Genomic DNA, 25,304 nt, shown 5'->3' with positions numbered 1-25,304 from the left:
CTTAGGAAACAACTCCTGACTTCATCAAGATTTAGGAGAGCTTGTGAACTGTCCTAACTGAAGCCTGGATGATGAGGGTCATATGACTACGTGTCCAGGACCAAACCCCATCGCGGAGCCTAGATGAAGAAAGCCAGGGACTCAATGGCCAGACCCATACTGTAGCTCAAAGCCCACCATGTCAAAGAGGAAGCTGGAGAGCCAACAAGGCAATAACTCCAAAGACCTTATCCACTATTTGTACCCAGATATAGCCCACATAAGAAGAGAACAAGGCCAAGGGAGAAGCCCTTGGAGCTTAGAGGGCAGGAGGTTACTTCCCAGTCCTTAATCTTACTCAAAGCCTACAGGGCCAGGGAAACCTGAATGATGAGTATCAGTATCAGTCAGTTACTCTGTGTCCAGGACCAAACCCCAGCGTGAAGTCTGGATGACCAGGGCCTTACGACTCCATAGCCAGGGCTAAACCCCATTGGGTAGCCTGGATGATGAGGGCCAGTGTGTCCATGGCAGACCCATAACACAATTCAAAGCCCACAAGGCCAAATGGGACGATGGAGAGCCAATAAGCCGATATAAGGACACTATCCAACAACTGTACCCAGATATGACCCACATAATAACAGCACATGAGGCCAAGGGAGAGGCCCCCAGAGCGAGCTTAGAGGCAAGCTACTTCCCAGAACCTAACCCTAACTCAAAGCCTACAGGGAGCCTGGAGGACAAGGATCAAGCATCAAATCTCCTGGGCCTAACCCAACTCCAAAGCCCACAAGGCAACAGAGGAGGCTGAAGAAACACATCAAACAAGCTGATAACTCTAAGGACCCTATCCATCATCTGTAACCAGATACCCAAACAACAATTCCAAAAACACCTGCTGAATCTCTTGTGCATTCCGGAGTGACTTGGACCGAAATTTAGCTCACAAAAAACCTAACTCACTAGAAGCTGCCAGAAGACACTGTTCCAGCAGAGATCACCAAGGCTGGATGCTTTGGAAATGCTGGACAACAATGAACTTGTACAAAAACATCAATTTGACAGATGTTTATAACAAATTTTGTATGTTACATGATCACAACATTTACACAGAGAAGCAATGAACCTTTGGCAGAAATGAAGTGTAATACACCTGTTCAATAGTGATAATTTGGGGATGTCACAACCAGGTATTTCTTCAATTTTGCACCAAACGATGAATTCAAAATTGGATGAGCATGCATATATGAATTGTCAGAGAAGCTACAGTATCAACAGAAGTGGTCATGGATGCAAACACTATTGTAGTAGCCAGCATATTACCCTGAAAATAAGCAGGGCTGGATGAGTGATTTGAAGGTGAATGGTCACAAAGATACGCTAATCTCTGCATTCCACAAACTTCTGGAACATTCACTCCTTGTACTTAAAAAGTCCAGGAAGGTTCAAGAAGGCAGACAGAGACTTCCAGGACATTCGATAAATACACCCTCGCAGAAGATAAGGGGGGGGGGGGGGGTTGTTCTCACAGAGAGGGGTACGGTACACCACAATACACTGGAAGAGTGAACACAACTTTTAACTGTAGCTAGTTTTAGTAACTCTTACCTTTAGTAACCTCCTGTGGCCATAACAGCGGGAAGACAATTCTTCTGAAAACACAGGTGTGGATCTTTCATTGTTGCATAAACATGCTCATTATTGGGCTTTACTTTCATTTGGGAAGCATGTGTCTTGGTCTTTTTCTTCTCAGTGTTCGTTACAGTATTATTTATAATGTTGTTGCAAAGTGGCAGCAATTACAATACATGTGGTTTAGTGCAACACCCTGCCTTATTACGCTTTCCTACTTATTATTTTTTTTATTACTGTTATCATCATCCTCATCATTGTGATGATCCTGCAGAGTCAGTATCAGAAAACTACAAACCATCATCATGACTTTCAAAAAAACTACAAAACACCTTCACAAGTACCAATCTATGGCTCAGGCTGCTGTAAAAGTGTGATGTCATGCACTCTCAACTATTGTATCCTATTCCAAGCTGGGAATGAGAGGACGACTTTTCATGAATAACTCTTACTTCCAGCTCTGACGTTGGACAGATTCTTATCCTAGTAAGACTTTTAGTGCCATTCCTAGGCAATGCTTGATCAATACGGGTCCAAAGTTGAAAAAGACTGTTCATTCACATTCCCCAAGCAACGTGACAAAGCTTGAGCACTTTGACAAAGAAGAATGGAGAAAAACAGTAGTGTCAGCAAAACCGATTGAATAGACCTGTGCACACAGACTCCGGGCCGCCATGGCTGCCAAAGCAGCATCTTTAAATTGTGATCAAATACTTGGTGTTTTATATTTTTAATTAACTTAGATCACTTTGCAGAGATCTGATTTAACTTTAACATTAAAGTGCCAAAAAAGGCAAATTTAATCCACAATAAAAGAAAAACCTTTCAAGGAAGGTAAATAATTTCTATAGGCACTGCATTACAAGTTCAAATGTAAAATTTCCATAACTTTGTTATTACAATTTAAGACAGATTACAGAGCTATTGTACTGAATTTCATTGTAAATACATACACATGATGATTAATTGGACTTAGATGTAATGTCAACAACTGAAACTGAACATTCCAACTGTGACTCTTATCCTTGGTAGAAGAACACGGCACCCACTTACTTATTAGAAGAACGGTCATCAGGAGTTAACTGAAGAGCTCTGCTCTGTGCACTGACTCAGCAAATAATCAGGAGACCCAGCTGGTAGTCCAAAACGTTTCTGATGTCACTGCAGTTTCTTTCTACAAGCTATTAAACAGAGCCATTAAAAAAGAAAAATGTTATTAGAAATGTGAAAAAAATACAGATGTATTCTAAAATTTACTGTGGAGTGGGATTTCGCTCTGCTAACATACTGTCTCAATTTATTGATTTGGGATTAACACCAATATTATTTCAATTAGCAGCTGTAGTGATGCATTGCAATATTGTTGTATTTCTGCTCTCCACTCATATATATATACTGCATTTACTGTATATACATATATAAACTGCACAAAAAAAATTAAAGGAACACTTTGAAAACACACCAGCTCTCAATGGGAAAAAAATCATGCTGGATATCTATATTGATATGCACTGGGTAATGTGTTAGGAACGAAAGGATGCCACATTGTTTCATGGAAATGAAAATTATCAACCTACAGAGGGCTGAATCCAAAGACACCCCGAAAATCAAAGTGTCCATTTTGCCAAAATTTCATTGCAGCAACTCAAAATCATATTCAGTAGTTTGTATGGCCCCCACGTGCTTGTATGTATACCTGACAACATCAGCGCATGCTCCTAATGAAACTCCCAGATCTCGACCAGGGCAACACTGAGCTCCTGGACAATCTGAGGTGCAATGTGATGGCGTCAGATGGACCGAAACAAAATGTCCCAGAGGTGTTCTACTGGATTTAGCGTGGGGGCCAGTCAATGGTATCAATTCCTTCATCCTCCAGGAACTGCCTGTATACTCTCGACACGAGGCAAACCCAGGACTCACTACACCAGCATAGGGTCTGACAATGGGTCCTAGGATTTCATCCCAATAATTAATGGCAGCCAAGGTGCCGTTGTGTAGCCTGTAGAGAGTCTGTGTGTTCCTCCATGGATATGCCTCCCCAGACCATCACACTGACCCACCACCAAACCAGTCATGCTGAATGATGTTACAGGCAGCATCAAGTTCTCCATGGCTTCTCCAGACCCTTTCACGTCTGTCACATGTGCTCAGGGTGAATCTGCTCTCATCTGTGAAAAGCACAGGGCACCAGTGGTGGACCCGACAATTGTGGTATTCTATGGCAAATGCCAATTGAGCTCCATGGTGCCAGGCAGTGAGCACAGGGCCAACTAGAGGATGTTGGGCCTTCAGGCCGCCCTCATGAAGTCTGTTTCTGATTGTCTGGTCAGAGTCATTCACACCAGTGGCCTTCTGGAGGTTCTTTTGTAAGGCTTTGGCAGTGCTCAACCTGTTCCTCCTTGCCCAAAGGAGCAGATACCGGTCCTGCTGATGGGTTAAGGACCTTCTACGGCCCTGTCCAGCTCTCCTAGAGTAACTGCCTGTCTCCTGGAATCTCCTCCATGCCTTTGAGACTGTGCTGAAAGACACAGCAAACCTTCTGGTAATGGCATGTATTGAAGTGCCATCCTGGAGAAGTTGGACTACCTGTGCAACCTCTGTAGGGTCCAGGTATCGTCCTCATGCTACCAGTAGTGACACTGACCATAGACAAATGCAAAACTAATGAAAAAACAGTCAGAAAAGATAAGAAGGGAAAAATGTCAGTGACCTCCACCTGTTAAACCATTCCTTTTTTGTGGGTCGTCTCATTGTTGCCCCTCTAGTGCACCTGCTGTTAATTTCATTAATACCAAAGCAGCTGAAACTGATTAACAACCCCCTCTGCTACTTAACTGACCAAATCAATAGCCCAGAAGTTTCATTGATTTGATGCTATACTCTCATTAATACATGTTCCTTTAATTATTTTGAGCAGTATATCTCTCCATTATAAAAAAAAAAATCTTGGAAGAAGACGAGACGTGATTTTCTCGGAGACACACACATCCCGCGAGACGAGTCTTTGTGCCAAGAGATTTAACCAAGCCCAGGGCCGGAAATAAAAGACAACCAGTAAATGACAAAGTAGAATGTCATAAAGAGGTTCAAAAACGTTGGCATGGTACACATACATGAGCAGGTTAGAGATAATGGAAGTATGAAAATTCGAAAGTCTCAAAAAAATTATAGTAAAGATCACTTTAGCGCAAACAAACGGAAGTTATTACTCGGTGAAATAACGGAACAGCAAAAAGAGGTCAAATATATTGTTTGGATTTAAACTTTAAGTTGGAGACTTGTAGATCGTCTAATTCGTGTTGCCAGAGAGAATTAAAAGATTCCAAAAACATTGGCCCATAATGAACTCACGTGAGACGGCGATTTTTAACATGAGATTCTTTCAAGTCACGCCCTACTTACAACCAGTTTCAAACAAGACCACGGTCATCTAACCTCAGACATGTGAATGCTTTTGTCAGACAGTTCCTGTGCTCTCAGCTCTTATAAATTTAATCAGAATAATTTTATATCTTCTAGATGACACGTCAACGACTAAGCGAAGAAGAAAGAGCATGGACAAACATTCGAAAAAGTCATTTTATTTATTAGAAAGAAAGATATTCACTCACAGGCAGTTATATGTTACGTTGTCTTGATGTATGTCCAAACACGGAATCAAAATTTAATGTGATCTTGAAGAAAAGTTAATTCCAAATATTGTTTTTACTAAAGTTTAAATGTAAAAGTGAAAATAATGCATATGTAACAATTCCCATGAAAATAACAATCTGTTTAAATTGTATACCTGGTTAACCAAACCCGGGGGTGGATGAGTGAAGCGAGCAGGGGACGGAGCCCCTAGTATATATTCCGTATATATGTGTGTGTGTGTATTTTTTTCTATTACATTTCCCCTAGAGCAAATAACATTCCCATTTAAACGTTTATTTTCTGTGTGACTGAATAAATCTACAACTTGTAAAAATCAAACACTGCATAGCAATTATGTAATTGCTTTAGGGTTTCTTTACCTCACATAATGTACTTTTGGTGGTATATCTTTATACTCAATATCTAAGATTTGAAATGCCTTCCATCTGAACAGCTTTGGTACAAATCCTTTTACACTGTAACTAGACACTAACATATGCCTTCTTATATGTTTTTAAATGATGATAACAAACATAATGTTTGAATTGGAATATAATTGGAAGCTGGCAGAAATGTATGCGAGCCAATTGTAAAGTTAACATATTGTACAGTGAACTTACAATAACAAAGAAAACAATTAATGAACTACAAATAACAAATAAACACTACTAGTATTCTTCTATGTCTCCTTGGCTAGACATAATATTCTCTACAGCCCCGTGTCCTTTGAATGAGGAATTAATGTAAAACATATTAGGGATTCACAAGCATCTATAGTTAATAAATGCACTGTTTTATATATCACTTTTTAAAGCTATTTATCTCATATATCTAACACATAACAATATACTGAACATTAGTTACAAAAAAAGTAATAGCATGTGGTGCTGTTCTAAAAGAGTGTGTGTCCCTGGGAGAAGGCGACTGTGATACCAGCATGCTGTGCAGCCCCATATGATTTGCTGTGAGACTTTCAAGAATCCTGTGAGGAAGACCATCTTTGTCCTTAAAAGCTATTAAAAAGCACACAATCCCTTGTGCAAGAAACGATAGTCCATTGAATTTATTGTTAATACATTTGCAAAGAGTCTTAAAATCCCATTTTCATTTTGTCATTCTAGGGTATTGAGTGTTGCCTGATGATGGTAAAATTAATCAATATGATTCTAGCACAAGGCGGCAACATACCAAAATGTGAAAAAAAAACGATAGAGGTCTGAATAATTTCTAAAGGCATTGCATATACAGAAGAGGTCAGTGCAGGAACTGGGACATTAGCAACTACAGTGCACCACCATCCTTCCATTTCATGAATCTGTTTATTGCAGTTAGCACCTGTCGGGCTGAGAGAAACCGATACTGAGTGGGCAACACGTCTAAACAATCTGTACGGTTAGCCTTTAGAGTTTGGAAAGAAGTCAGAGATCAAATGAGAGACGTGAGAGTCACAAGATAAAACATCCCAGGTCAGGAGTGTTGTGAGGGGGCAATTGCATTACTGAAAAAACATCTTGAGACTCTAAAGGTTATGAATTAATTCAAGTGTAGGCTGAGTTTATAACAAAAATTAGCAATAGGTAATCTTAGTTTAATAATAATAATAAATAATAGTAATAAACAAAACATTTCCCCAAACATAGTAGAATAATGAACAGCAACATCAATAACAGAAAAATACATTGTTCCATTAAACAGAAAAAATGGATAAACCAGGTTAAAGCCTTTTTTCTTTGTAAGTGATTTTTCCCTTTGAAACACAAAGTTTCACACTTTTTAAAACTTTTTTATTTACACACATTAAGATCAAATGCTTGCTTTAACACAAATGTAAAATACAGCACCAATAAAAGACTTTATCCCTGAATTCTAATGAATACAACACTGATTTTTTTTTTTAAGTCAAGTCTGCCAAAGTATTTTTAATAACAAATTAAACATAATGAATTTCAAACAAAAAGTGACTAAATGGACGGCTCACTTTTTTCCTTTCGGACTGATGGATGAGTTTGTGCCACTTGATGGAGATTTTGTGTCTTTGGTAGAGTTCGATGAAAGCTCAAGTCTGTGGGTATCGGAGAATTCAGTCGTTTTGTTCTGTTGATGCTCTGAATTCCTGTTTCTGGAGTCCTGTATTTCTCATAAGTTTGTGTATCAGTTAACTTTATTACATTTGATTTCAGCTGTAAATTTAAGAGCGCTTATCTGAAAAAGGCATACAATGGTAACTTGGAAATGTGTGTAAACATTTAGAATACTGACAATGAAAGACAGGAAAGGATTTGTATTAAGCAAAAATATAAATAAAGCAACAAAATAAAAAACTAAACAGCATTTAGCATTGGTGGTCACTGGTAAAACTGCATATAAGAATTAATAATATAAAGTTGGCTATTATGTTTTTTCCAAATGCATCATTCATTAATTGATAATCTAGAGTTTCAAAATTGATAAATTATGTGCTCAGTTTAACGCATCATTTTAAGTTTAATTTTAGATAAGCGGATCTGAATGAATAACTTATGTTGCAAATGTATTATCTTTAAATCTGTAATTTGCCTTTGCTTAGTTCATGCCAACTTAACATCATTTTTCACCCCAAATGCATTTCATAATTAAAAAAATAAACAAATGTAAAAAAAGAAAACAAGGACAGTGGGTTTTATTTTGTTACAGTCTGAGCTGCAATTATATGTTGAACTAATATATCTGCATTGAAAAAAGTCTAGCAGGTGTAACCGTAGTCACACAAAAGCAAAAATACAAATAAGCATGATACATTTGAGCAGTACAACATAATAAATAAATAAGTTATAAAACCTTTATTAGGTTATATTAAATTCCTCATAGCTCAATGGAATATTATTGAATTGGGCTAAATTGGCCTTCAAAAAGTGAACACTGTTATTGTCATTTAAACTGAAGCAGTTGCACCGCAAGAGGAATGCTCCCAAATTTAATGACATATCGCTTTCATTTCACATTACAATAAAACATCTTTCACATACCTGGCATCCCCATATTTTTGGCCACCCACACAACAACTTCCTAACAGTAGATGTGACATCACCACCGACAGCGTAGACAGAACTTTTTGCATCAGATTTTCAATAAATGTAACAAAAACCTCAAATTATCAAATCCTGTGGCTTGGCGGAAAACTTTTTAATGTTTTGAACAGTAAAGTGGACCAAATGAAATGTACATTAGTGTCTTCTCAAGTGATATGGTTTTTAAAAGTAATAAAAAATTTTTTGATAATCTACTTGCTACTGAATTCTCCTCAGTTTGCATGATACCAAAACAGGCAAAAGAACGCAACTACAAAGAAGAAGAAGAATAGAAAATTGAGGATGTGCTTGCCATTCTTCAGTTTGCAGGCATCATTTCACATCTCAAGCCTTGCTAATTTTCTAAGTGAGTTATGGTAGTGCATAATTTTAATGGCTTTTTAATGTCTATCCCAACAAGTTTCAAAACAGTGCTATAAATCACAAATCAGGATTTCTGTTCATAGGATAGCTTATATTCACATTCGTTTGTTTGCATGTAAACATTGTAATACTTACAGTGTTGATATGAAGTAGACATTTCAACAAATAAATTAAAATAACAAAATGCTTTTTTTTTTCCCTTTCACTTTACCGGTGCAGGAATGCAGCTGTGGTTCCCAAAGTGTGAACAATTATAAATAGTGTTGCTAAATACCGGTGACTACTGATTCTACCGTACTACTAAACAAGCCACGCATAGTTTTGAGGGGCCTATGCAATCATCGTGACAGAAGGCTCCACATCCTTTGCACACGATCATAGCTTTTAGCCTGCATGAGCATTTTAGCTCCAGTTCTTCAGCATTGTTGCTGTCAGCAAATTTCTGACTAGAAGCAGAAGAACCCTGATTCACTAGTCCGCTACCGGCGTTTCCACTGTTGCCCAAAAAATTCCCAAAAGATTTCTCGATAACGGATGCAGTCCTATTAAAATTTGCATTGCTGAAGTGGATTGCTGAATAGTTTCCATACATCTGGGGGGGTTGAGGAGCTGGTTGAATTTTCTGAGAATTTAACTGTGAAAAAGCCTTTTGTGTTTCAGGGGCCATGTATGGAGGAAACTCTGAGGTTTTGAGATGAAAAGCCGGCACATGCTCTTTGGCTTCATTTTGCTCATAAGCTGACTGTTTCATAGCCATTTCACAGTTGTTGGTAAGGCCCTCTTCATAAGAAATAGGCTCCACTTTGATACTTCTACAGATGCTCACAGAAGGATGCGAACCAAGCCTCTTGTTAATCTCCACAGGAATGGCCATTTGCTTTTGATCAGTTGAGACTTCCCCATTGGGTGGATGCAATAAAGATTTGGTTTGGGCAGCCTGCACAGCACTGCCAATGTCGTCAGGTGGCTTAATTGGAAGAGGAGTGGAAAAAACAGTCCTTTTCCTCACATGCTCAGTTACGTGTGGCACACTGACTTCTGGACCTTTCTGCTCTCGATTATTGCAGAATACTAATGGGGTTGGAGTGCCAGAGTCAGATGTGGCTTTTATGTTTGCTTGCAGCAATGTTGTGGGATGGCTGGGGTCTCTGACATCACTTGGCAACGAATTAAAAAGCCTTTGAGTGGTGCTGGCATCTGAAGGAAAGCTACCATTTTTCTCACTCCCTAATAAACCCTTTTGGAAACTACAGGCTGGCAAAGCTTGTGTCTGTTGTTTGATTTCTGGGCTGGGAGTAATTCTGCCATGCATGGGGCTTTTATTTACCCATTCTTGTACAAATGGTTGCCTTGGGCCAATCTGACTTAAATGTGAGCCAAGAAGGCAAGAAGAACTTTTATTTTCTGCTTCTAACATTTGCGGGCCCTGCTCACATTTAATATGAATGAACTCCACAGCAGACTTAGCCATCCTTTTGTTTAGCTGCAGCTCAGGCTTCCTGATATGAACTGGCCCTGACAATCCAGAAATGTGTCCTGAACTTTCAGGACTGGCACAAACCTGGGTGTTGTCTATGACATTTCTCTCTGCTGCAGATGGACTACGGACTAAGCTATTTTGCATAGGCACAGGCAGTCTGTTTATCTCCAGCCGGGCACCAGACCGTGGCTGAGGCAGTACTTTTTCCAAAGGCAGGTTACCCTGCAGCAGCTGAGTTACCAAAGGGTTATTAGCCTCCACCGATGAAAGCCGACAGCCTGAACCCCTGGGTGCAGGTAGCCTCCTCTGGTTATCAGTGGACACTGACATACAGTCCTCTGTCAGGGCAGCTGAAGAAGGAGAGGTCTTCACTGTCCGCCCATCAAACAAATGAGTGGTGTGATGAGGATTCACAGGCTCTTTAAATTCCTCAGTGTCCATGTCGCTAGGTTCTGACTTAATAACCCTGGGTTCTAAAAAATTTGAACAATCTGTGGTAGGCATCATTCTTTCAGACATTACAACAATATCTCCTTTCTTTTCTTTTGTGTCACTTGTGTATTTATTTTTATGTAATAACATTGTGTCCATAACAGGCTTCTCCTTCTCTCTCAACCAACATTTTGGATCACTGTTATGCTCATTAGTCACAGCTTTTTCAGCATGTTTGTAAAGCAAGGAACTGTATATCAAATTGCCAGTATTCTGCTCTGAAAGATTGCCTTCTCTTTGTCTATCCTGCTGATGTGCTGGCATTGCTTGCATGACACTATATGCCATGTGTAGCTTTTTATTGTTCATTCTGGAACTAGTGCTAAAAATGGTGCTCTGTTCAGACTTCAGACGTGAGGGTTCCGACCTGCTCATTATTGACTCTTGCAAGCGCAGAACAGTCTCAGTTTTCACACCTTTATTAGCCAAGTTTTGCCTGGCATCAGTCAGGGCTGATGTTGGTGCACTTGAATATAAACCAGAGGTATGATCCACTATAACCTTACATGGAATGGCTTTATTACTAACTGAGGAGTCAGCCTGAGGAATCTGTCTCAGTTTGGCTGCTGTTTCCATTTCACTTACAGAGTTCTCTGTGGGAATGATTGTAGCATTTTTGCTTACATTAGTGCTGATATGATCAAGAACCTTAACAGTATTTACAATGCTGATCTTGTCCCCATAGTTTTGCAAGTCTCTTCTCTCATTAGTGTTTGATGTATGATAGTCAGATGTGAAGGGGACGCTCTTTCTTTCCACTGAAAATGGTGTACTGCATCTAGGAGGGCAATTTCTTTGTGAACATTCCAAACTGTTCTGAAAAGAAATTGGTTCTCTCTGAGGCTGTAAAGTATTGACACAAGAAACATGTGGGGCTGTTGAACTAGTATACCTCAAGCCAGCATAACTCACGGGACAAGTTGGTGTGGCACTGTTTAAAGAACATGGCATAGATGGCACCTCTGTAGAAATCTTACTTGTACTTTCAGCATACTTTGGCACAATGGCTTGACAGGGTGAACCAGTAACATTGGTTTTGGCACTAGGTTTGGAAAAAGCCACTTTAAAGATGGATGTCTGGAGGCTTGGGCTGCTCACAGTCATTAAAACAGAAGAGCTGCTGGCAGGAACAGAATAATTGTGTGATAATGCTGACTCGTCATGGCTTGGCATATTTGAGTTAATTCTACTATTCATTGAAGCTGGCACAGCACTAACATCCGTTGAAACAATCAAGTTGCTTGAACACTGCTGTGCAGCAGTATTGTGGGAAGTACTACTTGACGTGGGCATATTGGCTGTTGATTTCACAGTAATTCTGCTCTCTGAAGTACCCACGCTAACAGCTAACCCTTTATCTGGTGATCTACGATTGGGGTTCACAATAATGACACCAGTTGGACCTTCAGTTTTTGAATGCACCAAAGGCTGAGAATCTGTAGGACATCTATCCTCTTTAGAACTATGAACTTTAGATCCCTTAGCAGTCTGGTGAGAATGAGCTCGGGCTTGATGCTTGGCAAACAACTTTGCCTTGGTCTGCTCTTTAATATGAGCGAGAGTTCTGGTCTTGCTCCCCTCAGACGACACTCCAGATTCTCCAGATGTAATGCGTGCGGCTGCAGCAACCGCAGCAGCAGCTGCTGCTTCCCGCTGAGCTCTAGCTTGTTGAGCTCTGGCCTTGATATCTGCCAAAGTCCTAGCTCCTGTGTTTCTCCCAGCACTGGACACCACAGTGGATGAAACTTTAGGCTCAGGCTTTGATACTGGATTTGTCTTGATAATAAACGGAAGGCCAACTTTGGACAGCTGAATCTAAAAAAAAAGAAGGAAGAAAAAGATTTACTTTCTGTGACAACTTCTGCAAACCACATATTGACTGAAAGACAATTTGGTTACTAATGTGTATGTTTAGATTAAATTAATCTAATAGTTATGCCGACTCAATGACATTGTGATGTTAAAAGTGGTGTCTCTCAAGAGTCAGTGTTGGAGCTGGTGCCCAAGAACATAACCAACAATCTAGTTAAGTTTGCAGATAATACCAAGCTAGGTGGAAGGATAGTTAAACTAAAAGAAGTGGGAGTTCATGGTGTTGTTCAACCTAAGAGAAGTTGGAGTTCAGGTGGAGGTTTGCAGACGAGTGCAAAACATGGCTCAGACACAGGAAGCAGAGGGTTATGGTGAGAGGAATTCTATCAGAAACAGGTGAAGTTAAGAGTGATGTTCCACAAGGGTCAGTGGTAGGGCCACTGCTTTTTTGAATATATATAACTGATTTGGATAGGAATATAAGTAACAAGCTGGTTAAGTTTGCAGATGATACCAAGATGGTGGATTGGCAGATGATCTGGAATCCGTTAAATTATTACAGAGGGACTTGGAGACAGGATACAGGATTGGGCAGATTTGTGGCAGATGAAAATTAATGTAAGTAAATGTAAAGTATTACATGTAAGAAATAAAAATGTTAGGTTCAAATGCACAATAGGAGATCTGAAAAAAGAAAGTACACCTTATGAGAAGGATTTGGGAGTTGTAGTGGACTCAACACTATCAATGGCCAGACAGTGTTCAGAAGCCATTAAGAAGGCTAATAGATTGTTAGGTTTTACAGCACGATGTGTAGAGTACAAGCCCAAGGAGGTTATGCTTAAGCTTTATACTGCACTGGTTAGACCTTATCTGGAGTACTACAAAAGGGGCATAGCAGGACTGGAAAAAGACCTGAGAAAAGAGACTAAATTGATTAAGGGGGTATAGGGAATGAATTATGAGGAAAGATTAAAAGAGCTGAGCCAAGTTCAAGTTTAAAAAAAGATTAACAGGAGACATGACTAAGTGTTTAAAATTATGAGAGCAATTAGTATAGTAGATCAAGACTGTCATTTTAAAATGACTTCATCAAGAACACAGGGACGCAGCTGGAAACTTGTTGAGGGTAATTTTTGCACAAACATTTGGACGTTTTTCTTTACACAGAGAACTACAGACACATAGAATAAGCTACCAAGTACTGTGGTAGACAGTAGGTCTTTAGGGACTTTCAAAAGTAGACTTGTTGTCATTTTACAAGAATCAAGAGGATTAAACTGTTGAGCTTTTGTTGGGCTGAATGGCCTGTTCTTGTCTAGATTTTTTTTGCATTGAATAACTTACATTGTTATAGAGAAGCTGAGACATCATATAGACTGGGCAGATTTGTGGCAGATAAAATTCCCTGTAAGTAAATGTAAGGTATACAGGAAGTAGATGTTCTAGATTTACATACACAATGGGAGGTCTGAAACTTCAAAGTACACTTCATGAAAAAGATCTAGGAGTCATAATGGTCTCATCATTATGTACTGTATATCACGACACTGTACAGAAGCTATCAAAAAGGCTAATAGGATGTTAGGCTATACAAATTGGCACAATGTGTGCAGTATAAGTCCAGGGAGGTTCTGATTAAGTTAACCATTCCAATGTTGAGGCTTCACCTGGAGTAATGCATATAGTTTTGGTCTAAAGATTACAAATAAGACACAGCAGTGCTAGAGAAAGTCCAGAGAAGAGTGACTAGGCTGATTCGGGGACCACGGGGTAAGAACTATGAAGAGAGACAGAAGGGGTTTATGAGGAGGGATAGAAGGAGTTGGAACTTTTCAGTTTATGTGAATGGTGACTAAGAGGGGACATGACTGAAGTGTTAAAATTATGCAGGGAATTTCTGCTGTTACTTTACAATAAATTCATCAACAAGAACACAGCGGCATGGTTGGAAACTTGTTAAAGGCAGAGTTTGAGCAAATGTTAGAAAAAGTTTTTGCTTCTTCCAACACATGGAAAAAATTACAAAGTGGTGTGAAGTATCATAGGACTTTAGGGACCTTCAAATCTTGACTTATATATTTTTTTTTGATATATATATATATATATTATAATAATACTAGACATTAAGCCCGTTACAATAACGGGTGCTAGAAAAGTAGTGCATAAACATTAGTAGGAACAGTCTATATTAAATGGCAAGGGACCTTGATCTCATTCTGTTTCTTGTCTTAATTTTTTTTGTCAAAAATATTTTTGCAAGAAGCCTGAAGTAAAATAATAATAAAAATAAAATAGAAACGTATATGACAATACAGTAAGTATAATTAATATTATATTTATCCTCTCCTCTGTGGCTGTTGATTGATGTGTTTTGTCTGTTTGAAGATCTCCTATCCTGCCTCTCTTTATTTTAGCTTGCTGTGGTGTCTCTCCAGCAAGTACTGGGCAGTTCCCCAGCAAGTATTTTAATCTGTGCTGGCGTGCAGCTGATTATTGTACAGTATATGTGGCATCTCCCCAGCAACGGATTTTATGTGTGCAAAAATAAATCTACTTTTAAAAGTCATCCTATTGTAATATCATGAAAATTCGTATATTTAGGAAAACCCCTTCAACGGCTGACACTTTACACTTTACCGGGCCAAGCTTCTTAATCGCAAATCTGACATCCTCAGAGTGAACACTTGCACAACATCAAACACTAATGCCACCTCTTTGGGGAAGCTGGTCTCCGTGTCTCAGTACCCGATTGGATTTTTCGTGCGTTATGTTTTAGGTCTTACCTCATTTACCGAAATCCGATTAGATCGTCCGCGCGATATTTTATAGGTGTCTTGTGTCACACTCTGTCTTGTGTGATGCGTGAGGCGGCCTTTGAAGCATCTGCTTTGAAGCATCGCACAGTGCCCCGCGCATGCGCACTTCACCAGAAGACACACACACACGGACACTGGACATACACAGGGGTTTTATTAAAGAGGATAATATATAATATTATATATTTTATTTTTGATGTTATATTTTGGACAATCTAGGTGAACAGAATGGACAAGCTTGTTGGGCTGAATTGGCTGTTCTCATCACAGTAATGTTCAGCTTATAAACTGAGCTTTAAAATTAAGACAACTCGGTAAAAAGGATATATCCAAGTCCCAAGGTCAAATCTTGTCCTGTGTATGGTTTGTGCAGACTTTACAGATTCTGCCTATGTCTGTTCTTGTTTACAGGAAACTCTAAAATGACTCAGGATGAATGACGGAGAGAAAGGAAGCACACCCTGTAACTGACTGCTGCTCCAAACATGGTTACACGGATAGTATTCAGCCTCCCACAAGACTATTTTGGAATAAGTGGGTCTAGACAATGAAACAGAAATTATAAAATAAACACTAATATTATTAAATGCTAAAAATAATGTAGAGTCTACATATTTAGTAGCAAATAAAAGCAAAATGTAATGTTAATGAGATGTTTTAACAAAACGCAAGTGGACTGAGTCTATGGCAACAAATACAACAAATCTTTCGGTTAAACACTTTCTGGCTTTCATTTAAACAAAGAACACTGTCTCTCAATGTTAGGTCATTGTTCTTTCAACTACCAACATTTCAAAATTTTTGTTGTGTTTGTTTATCAGTTATGAATTGTTTGAAACAACATGACAGCACTTTGAAGAACTGACAATATTTTGTAAATTATTTCTACAATGGAGTCAAGCTTATGATCTTGTAAGTTTCTTGCAATATGAGTTTATCCTGTTATGTAAGATTGCACAGCTGCTTTGAACCTCAATGTGTAGCTTTGAACCTCAATGTGTACCACTCTGCAGGGACTTCTGTTCAATCACAAAACCCAGATTTCAAATCTGTTTTGTCATAATAGATAGGTGAAGAGTTTTTCCGCCTTTTATTTCTTTCCTAAAATTAGGTGTCACATTTGTCATTTTTATTTTGAGTAGTGCCATGAGTACATCATCTTTAGAAGAATGGGATACTCATTTGGACCATGACACTTCAAAAAAACATCTTATAAATTCAAATAGTGCTTTGCGGAAAAAAAAAAAAAAATCACAGGCAAGCAGTATACTAGGCATTGTATCACATAAGCATTTTTTTTGAAAGACATTTTATGTTGTTTTGTTCCAGTTAAGTTTATATTTCAAGTACTAAAAGCATCTTCATTTTAAATGCCTTAATAGCACGATTCAAAAAAGTTTGTTTTTAAAATAATTACAAAGAAATTAATCAGTGTTCAACTGAAGAAGAGGAAATCAAATCAGACAGGAGAAAAACAAGAATGGTAATTTCACAAATAAAAAATCAACTTGAAAGTCCGGCCACTGGAAAGACAAAGTGCTTGAAGATCAACCTCATATTTGCCTTGACCGTGCCAGGTAGACATATGTTGTAAAACAAACCAACAGGACACATTTCATGAAAATATAGACAATAAACTGAGTATGAATAAAATTTCCAGTTGAAGACCTCATTTTAAAAGAAGTGCTGGCATCCAGCTTTCCAGCTCTATTCATAATTTTAAACATGTGCATCATGACACTTCAATAATCTCTGTTTGAATAACAGGGATGATCAAAAACTTTTCAGTCTCACCTATTATGAGAACACCTGCATCGGTCAACATAATCCTTATGAACACTAATGCATTTATTTGAACATTCACAAATCTATTTTCCTACGCCATTCAAATCAAACATGTTGCTATGCTTTTGCAATTGACTTGACATTTTCATTATTGGTATCACTTAAAGACACCTTTTGTCATTGGGAAACAAGTGGGGTCAGGCTGGAGACAAGGGTGGGTGTGGCATCTCTTTAACTCCACAGTTGCAAAGAGCAGTTGCCAATGTGAGTGGGAACACAGTAATAAGCTGGGGTCTGGCCGAGAGATTTCCTTGCTACATTTCTCTGACTTTTGGCTGCAAATGCCACAACAAATCAGTGAAACACTGACTGGTTATTTGTTTAGTTGGTATGGACTACAACCACAATATAACAAAAATTATGTACATGATCTTCCATTGTTTGACTCTTGTTTGGACTCGGGGTCGCAAGTTAGTAATATATCCAAGCATCTATTAAAAGAGGCTTCTTCAATTTTTCTTTGGAACTTTGGATGCAGTAATGTCTCATTTCTGGTTTCAACATTCCGAATCCTCATGGGCACATACCTTTAATTGTTCATGAATAATGGACTCAGCTGACCCATGACTCATGTATACTGTGCCTGCTATCCCTCAACAATCTCTCTTTCAGTCTTCAATAAGACTTGGTTAATGGTGGCAATATTATAAGATGAAAATAGTAAAATCCTGGGTCACCTCCCATAGATATTCTGCCATAATGGAATTCTAGATCCCCTCTCTTCGCTATGCCATATTGAAGGAGAATGGTCCTGGTGCACATTGACTTGGCAATAATGAACCTTCAAAGGAGCATTTTCTCTAATTTTAGAAATAAATTCAGTGATAGCATAATACTTGATTCAGTGAATTCCCATAAAGCACCACCAACTTGCATATCTCACTATAAATGAGCTAATCTTTGGCCATTTAACAAAATCAGCACCCTAAAAATATTCCTTTCAGATTCAAACTCAAAGCATTTTTATCATCTTTTATAAACTGAAATGATTCAGCTTCTTTAATATTTGTTTATAGCACATGCTTGCTTTATGCTCTATTTTTAAGAGGCTTGTGTGTAATTTCTATAGCTCTCTTGATTTGTAATTCACACAACATGCTAAGTAATTTAACATCCTATCAATCATCTCACTAATTATGCATATTGTCTGGGTGCAAACAGGACGGAATCCACTTTAATTCTCAAGTCCTTTCAGGTATCAAACACTCTCACAACAAAAAGTTTACTTTTTAAGTGTCACACTTTAATAATGTACTATCAGACAGCTCAAACTTCTCCTTCCACTATATGTCTTAAAGGCATAAGTAATGATAATATAAAGCACTATAAAACAGGATCCAAATACTCTATTGCCCAAGTATTTATATCACCTTACCTTCTACAAGGGCCATCAACACCTAGAAGTGTTCTTTTATCTAAATGTGCATCATAACTACATATCTGTTTCTTGCTGTAGATACAATTGTCTAAAATTTAACAGTAGAAAAACCAAGGAGCTGGTTATTGACTTTCACTGCAACAAAGAGCCTCCAGTCCCAGTCATTTAGGGAGTGGATGTGAAGCAGATGCACTGCTACAAGTACTTGGGGATTCATTCACTTTGGTGATAGCCTGAACTGGTCTCATAACACAGAGGAATTATATAAGAAAGGTCAGAGCTCTTTTCTCTTAGTTCACTGTGTTCCTTGAATGTCTGTAGTGACATCCATATTTTATAACGCTGTGATAGCTGGTGAAGTTTTCTATGCTGTGGTATGCTAGGCTGTTAGCATCTCCTCTGAAGAGGTACACTGAATCAACAAGCTAATTAAAAGGGCAGGATCAGTTATGGAACACAATTTCAACCCGCTAGAGGTGGTAGTGGAGGAGAGAATGAAGACAAAACTGAGTGCCATTATGAACAATGCTGCACATTCTCTCTGACACCGATTTGAAATTATTCAGCAGAAGTGTGTCAAGAAATTCCACTTCTTCTTCTTCTTTCAGCTACTCCTGTTAGGGGTCGCCACAGCGGATCATCTTGTTCCATATCTTTCTGTCCTCTTCATCTTGTTTGGTTACACCCATCACCTGCATGTCCTCTCTCACTATATCCATAAACCTTCTCTTAGGCCTTCCTCTTTTCCTCTTCCCTGGCAGCTCTATCCTTAGCATCCTTCTCCCAATATACTCAGCATCTCTCCTCTGCACATGTCCAAACCAACGCAAAAGGTACATTTCCCTATTGGGATGGACATACAGACTAATTAGGTAACTAAACTATTTATCTGACATCTTTTCCACAACTCTCAGGATCTACATGGACTTGAGTGTGTTTACTATTCATTTTTAAGTTACTATTTCTAATTTGTTTCTCTACATTACGTCTGAATTTTTGTAATGTTTCACACTTAACAAAATTTTCATTGCCCTGAGGAAGTGCACTGCATGTGTAAATTAATTGAATATATGAGAAGATTTATTAACGTAACAGTGATAAATGCTGATCAAATTAGATGAATATATTCATTAAGAAGAAATACTTAGTTCTTAACGCATTGACCACGGGGTAATACATGCTGTAAAGTACAGTATGCACATAAACTCAGTTTTACATTAATTTTTAATGGCTTAATCTAGCAGAGAAAGAAAATACTGTTGTTTAATTAAGACAAGGAACCTTTCAAAATTTAAAGTATGGAATTACAAGATGTTTCTTGGGAAATCCTCTGAGGGAATATTAAACTTAACATTTTTGCACTTTCTCCCCATGAAACAGTATTACCTGCTTGACTTTGGTACAAAGCACAAGTCATATTTTTGCTTAGACTATAGGGCAGCCACCTATTGTTAGGTATAAATCCAGAAATGCAACTATCTTGCTTAAGGTGTATTATTTTGGTGAAGTTATCATAAAAATGTTTGGGAACTTCGCCAAACTCCACAAAATGCACTGAACTCAATGGGGAAGGAGGCACTGAAGTAGTTCTGAGCAGATTACAATTATGCAATGGTCTTTTAAATGCCCCAGAGGTCTAGGGAAACACCAGCCAAATATGCTGGACTGATTATTATGGCCAAAAATGTGATCTGAGATGTGGGACAGCAGTGCTAATCACTGCACCACCGTGCCTCAAGCAACAAAAGGCACAAACAGAATGATAACCACAAACAAAATCCAAGAAATAGCCACAAGCTTGCAATAAGAATATAATTATAAATCATGGCGCTCACACAGTTCCAATTTTGTGGAACACATTGGCATGCCAGGAAACCGCAGCATGAGACTGTTTTTAATTTACTGTATCTGTGAATAAACTCTGCACTTTTTTCTTCAATGAAGATGATAGAAATGCCTTGTAAACAGTAAATAGTAAGAACAAAAGATTTATATTTTACAGGGTCTTATTCTGACTTCCCTTTAAAGCTTATTTTGACTGGCAAGTACAGCGCATGGCTAATTATACATGTGGTGCTACATGAGAGACTGAGCGAGTACACAGGGATCACTGTTATATATATGGTTGCAGTACTCATATTATTCCCATTATGGTTAGCTAATTTATCCTTCAAATCAAAATACTGAAAGCTTTTTTTTTTTTTTTTTGCATGCGTGGTACAAATATGGCTGGATGGGGAAGAGACACTGCACATGTGCAAAGCAGATCAGTCAGTCATTTTACACTACATGTGTGAGAAAGTTTTGCTCTGCAGCTCAGTTATGTCAAGGCTGCCTTGCAAATATTCTTGGAGTGCTAGAAAAAAAATATTTGCCAAACAAGGTCAGCGGTCAATGCAGCATATTCATTGTGAAAAATACTTTGGTGATTTTTACCGATCAAAAGTAGAAAGCAGTAAAGTGAAGAGAAGTATTATATACAAAACTGAATTCAATTTCATTATCACTGTACCTGTTGAAACCTTTGTGGATTGGCATAATTTGCAACTGTCTAATGCTATTTGCTGTATTCACATTCACCTCTAAGTCTTCTTAATATATAGTTCAACTTGAACCACATGTAGTTGCAGACAGGACACCAGCACATATTCATACCCACAATCACTCAAGCCAAAGCAATCTCAAATTAGTACTTGAACAAGCAGTAAGATTTTGGACATAAAAGAAAACTGGAGTTCACATGGAAACCACCAAGATGGGAAAAAAACCCAATAATTTGAATGTTTTTATTTTCAGTCTTGCAATTATCAATCATTTTCAGATTATGTGTAAAGTATTAATTTGCACAGGTAAATAAAATGTAAGATTTTGGACATAAAAGAAAACTGGAGTTCACATGGAAACCACCAAGATGGGAAAAAAACCCAATAATTTGAATCTTTTTATTTTCAGTCTTGCAATTATCAATCATTTTCAGATTATGTGTAAAGTATTAATTTGCACAGGTAAATAAAATTATTTAATTAAAAAATCTAAACACATGGAGGTGCAGAGAGGAAATTGTTAACTGTGGTCAAATATTAATACTGTGATATTTACAATTATACAAACCTTGAGAGGTGGGACCCTAAGTTCCTCTTTGGGCGGTGTTTCTTTTCCAGATGCAGTACTGGATGGTAATGAGCTAGACAGTTCGATTTCTTCTATTCTAGCTCGTTTCTCCTTACATATTCCAGAGTGCTGTTCACCTGTTTTCCTTTTGGAGATCTCTGGCTCCCTACTGTCAGTTTTCAGTAACTCGGGAGACTTGTTGTGTTCACTGTGTTTCACAGGGTACGGTTCTTCATATCTGTGCTGGTGATTAGGCTGATGAGGTTTGTGGTGTTTGATTTTAGGCATCTCTGACCATGAATTTTCTGATAAAGCAGAGGATGCCCTGTCTGCAGCACTATAATGTTTAGTTTGCTTAAGACCTTTGTCATTACTAGGTATATCAGGCAATCTTTTTTCTGCTTGAATAGCATCTTTATTCTCCTGCTTAGGTTCTTGTACAGTTATCTGAAGTGGCAAGTCATCTTCTTTAGGTATATCTGGTACAGGTACTGATTCCACTGAAACAACAGATGTCATTTCTGGTGATAGCTGCAAAGGCCTTTCACTCTCTGGTTCTGGACTACAGCTTTGGGTAGTGTTTGTGAATGTCAGTGCTTGTGAGTCATGCTTTTCATTAGTAAGCTGTTGTTTAGTCTCAATGGTGTCAATCTCTCTGTCACAATAAAAATCATACACAGACGGTGACTTATTACTAGGAGAAGCTTGATCTTTGTCAGGAGATGCTGAAGGTGTCTGTAAAGCTTCATGCTTTTTAGTTTCAGGCTCTTCAGGGGCTGTCATAGACCCTACAGAAACTGATACATGAAGTGTCTCACTTGTGAAATTTTTATCTTCGCTAAGAGTTTCACTAATGCATGACAAAGCAGGCGATGCCTGCAACTGGCTCTTGGGGGATTTGACTTCCAGGCTTTCAAATGAAGAGTTCCCTTCTAACTGTGGTTCTTGTAATGGGGATGTCTGTGATTTAGATGAAATGGTATCATCTTCTGTTTCTGACTGAACTTGAGAAGGCTCTGAATTTTCTGCTGGTTGCTCATCATCTGCAGTCAGTGCTATACAAGATGTAGGGATAGCGGGTTCTTCTGAACATGGCATACTTTCCTCTGATATCGTCACTGCCTCTGTTTTAAGTTGTGATTGGTCAGAAGACAACATTTCCTTTGACAGACTTTGCTCTTCAGAGATAGGCTGTGGAATGTCATTATGTTCTGTGGAAATATCCTCTTTTTCCAAAACCAATAATTCATCATTTTTCTCTGATTGGTCTTTGTGCTCATCTAAGTATTCAGTTTCTATGGAGTGTGAATCTTGAAATTTATCTTGCAGTTCCTGGTCTTTAGGTTCTTCTGTGGGAGAAGATTCTTCTGAAACAGATGATAGTGCCTCAATGCTATCTTTTTCTATGTCTATGGTAGGAGACAATTCTTGGTCCATAGTAGTGGAATCTAACTCAACAGTATTATCTGAAGTGTCTACCTCATTTTCTATTGGTGTATCATTTCCTTCCTCTACTGTCTCCACGAAGGACTCTGAGACACAGATTTTATTGACATTAGCGTTATCAAAGCCGAGTACCTCAGAGTTTTCCTTGCTTTTATGTGTAGTGTTGTCTACGTTTTCAGAGACATCAAGTTCTGGTTTCACATTATCTTCGATATATTCACAAGTATTTGTATCTATCTCCTCTGCAATCTCTTCTTGCACTAAAGATTCCTCAGCAGCTATTTCTGAAATCTCAGAAAATAATATATTGTCTGCTGGTTGTTCAGTCATGTCTTCTGTTGGCTGCTCAGTTGCCAATTTAGATGCAGGTTCCATGGTACATAGTGACTGATCTTCACTTTCTTCACATACAAGCATGTTTCCAGGGATCTCAACTTCCTTCTTTTCTGCAATAGTCTGACAAGATGGTCCAGGCAAATCTGGAGAACTGTCAACTGAGCTTGATCTTTCTTTATCACTTTCCTGTACTGAGGTAAGTATCATGCATTCCTCATGTGTAATACCCGACCTAAAAAATGAAAAAAGAAAAATAAATAAACAAAAATAACATTGAAACATTTCCCCTTCAATATTCCATATACAATATTTTTCTAACTTATCATGTTAAATCTTATGTTTTGCAACTGACATTGATTTTCTGTAGCTTCATTTTATAAAGTAATCAATTCAACAGTGGGAACAAGCCAAGCAAATATAAAGAAGTTTTACTACAATACATTTATAGAGCTGTAGCTCTTCCACATGTTTGATTGTTAACAAACTGGAGTGTTGTGTGACTGTTATACAATTCATTCACCACACGTGTCTAAATTTAACTGCATGGACTTTAACTTAAATGGACAATGCATTTTAATATATTGCATATCTCCTTTGTATGAGGTAAACAGGAATTTTGTTACATCACAGTTATACTACAGACCTGATTCAAGGATACATTCTTTTGAATAGAACATTTCTGTTTAGTTTTTTGGGAGGTTATTTCTTCCAGGGAATTTTGCACAGTATGATTATTTCTGTGATATATAAATGTACTTTAATAGATTTTTCTGATTTTTACGAAGAAAGAACTAGTACAATCAAACATGTCATAACATGGTATTTTATACCAATATAACGACTCTCATTAATCTGCCGCAGGTGGATAATATAGTTAACATCTTCACACACAGAACTTTGGTAGGACTGTTCTATAAATAATAATATATTGCATAAAACCAAGTGTTAGGCAGATTCTATATGAGCTAAGAATAGCAGATATAACAGAAAAGTCAATGTGGCATTTTTATCTGAACAGAAATAATAAGCCTGTTCTTAGTGTAAGAAATTGAGACGAGAATCTAAAGACCTCTTTACTCCAGCTTTTTTTTCACCTTAACATCTATGCACTTTAGTTATCAGTGGCAATAAAACCTTCCTACGACAAACAGCTAGACCTTGTGGCTCTTGGCATGATTGCAGCTGGCAGTTTTGAGTCTTGTTTCCATAGCAATTTGTCCTGACAAAATGTTGATGGAAGAGGGCTGGTTGAATATTTTGTACACAGACAAGAGACACTGTACCAATAGTATAAGAAGGTCATGGGTAGACTGTCAACCATGACCAGGGCAGAATGAATTTCTTCAGAAAGACTAGCAAAAAATTTGTCTATTTTACTGATTTTGAATGGTAGCTGTTATATTGCTTTCAATGCTTGATCCTGTCTTTAAAGTCAAAAGTTTAATTTAAGACGACAAATGAGACAGCCTAACTGCATTTTTGTTAATCCAGAATAAGTAATCTTTGCAGCCACAGCTAGAATGGTGAGTGAGTACAGCTCAATGCGAGCAGAGGGACAGTTAGGGCAGATATGTAAAGACTCTCAATCCATAGCCACATTGTAAAATGCAAATGGCAGCTTTTGAAGTAGGATGCAAGGAGAAAGAGGAGGATGCAAAAAAAGAGGTGATCAATTATAGAACCAGAAATGATTACTCACCAACATATCTGACAGCAAATAATCTAAGGAGAACCAAGATGTATCCAGACATTCACAAGCTCACTTAGCACCTTAGCAAAACCGTTTATTTCCACTGATAAGCAAACGTGAAGGAGGGTGTGATGCCTGAAATATCATTTCCATTAACCATTGTGTCAAACTTATTAACTTAGACTGGCAATACTTTTAATATTTGGTTTCTGTC

The 25,304-nt window shown here is 38.1% G+C and overlaps 1 protein-coding gene across 3 annotated transcripts in view; it reads right to left on the bottom strand.

The window, feature by feature from the left end:
- Window positions 1–5,316: 5,316 nt before the first annotated feature.
- LOC114653266 (putative Polycomb group protein ASXL3) overlaps window positions 5,317–25,304 on the bottom strand; it is a 304,922-nt gene continuing 284,934 nt past the window's right edge. For all 3 annotated transcript variants that reach the window (XM_028803472.2, XM_051929094.1, XM_051929095.1), the window contains 2 exons: window positions 21,619–23,632; window positions 5,317–12,468 (listed from right to left, as the gene is read on the bottom strand). In XM_028803472.2, the coding sequence (XP_028659305.2) occupies window positions 8,971–12,468; window positions 21,619–23,632 (5,512 nt within the window). In that variant the 3' untranslated portion in view covers window positions 5,317–8,970. The remainder of the gene's footprint in view (window positions 12,469–21,618; window positions 23,633–25,304) is intronic.

The sequence above is a fragment of the Erpetoichthys calabaricus genome, chromosome 6, assembly GCF_900747795.2.
Source record: "Erpetoichthys calabaricus chromosome 6, fErpCal1.3, whole genome shotgun sequence".
Taxonomy (NCBI): Eukaryota; Metazoa; Chordata; class Cladistia; order Polypteriformes; family Polypteridae; genus Erpetoichthys; species Erpetoichthys calabaricus.
Note: the sequence above shows the minus strand (reverse complement) of the source record. Positions and strands in the feature narration are given on the sequence as shown.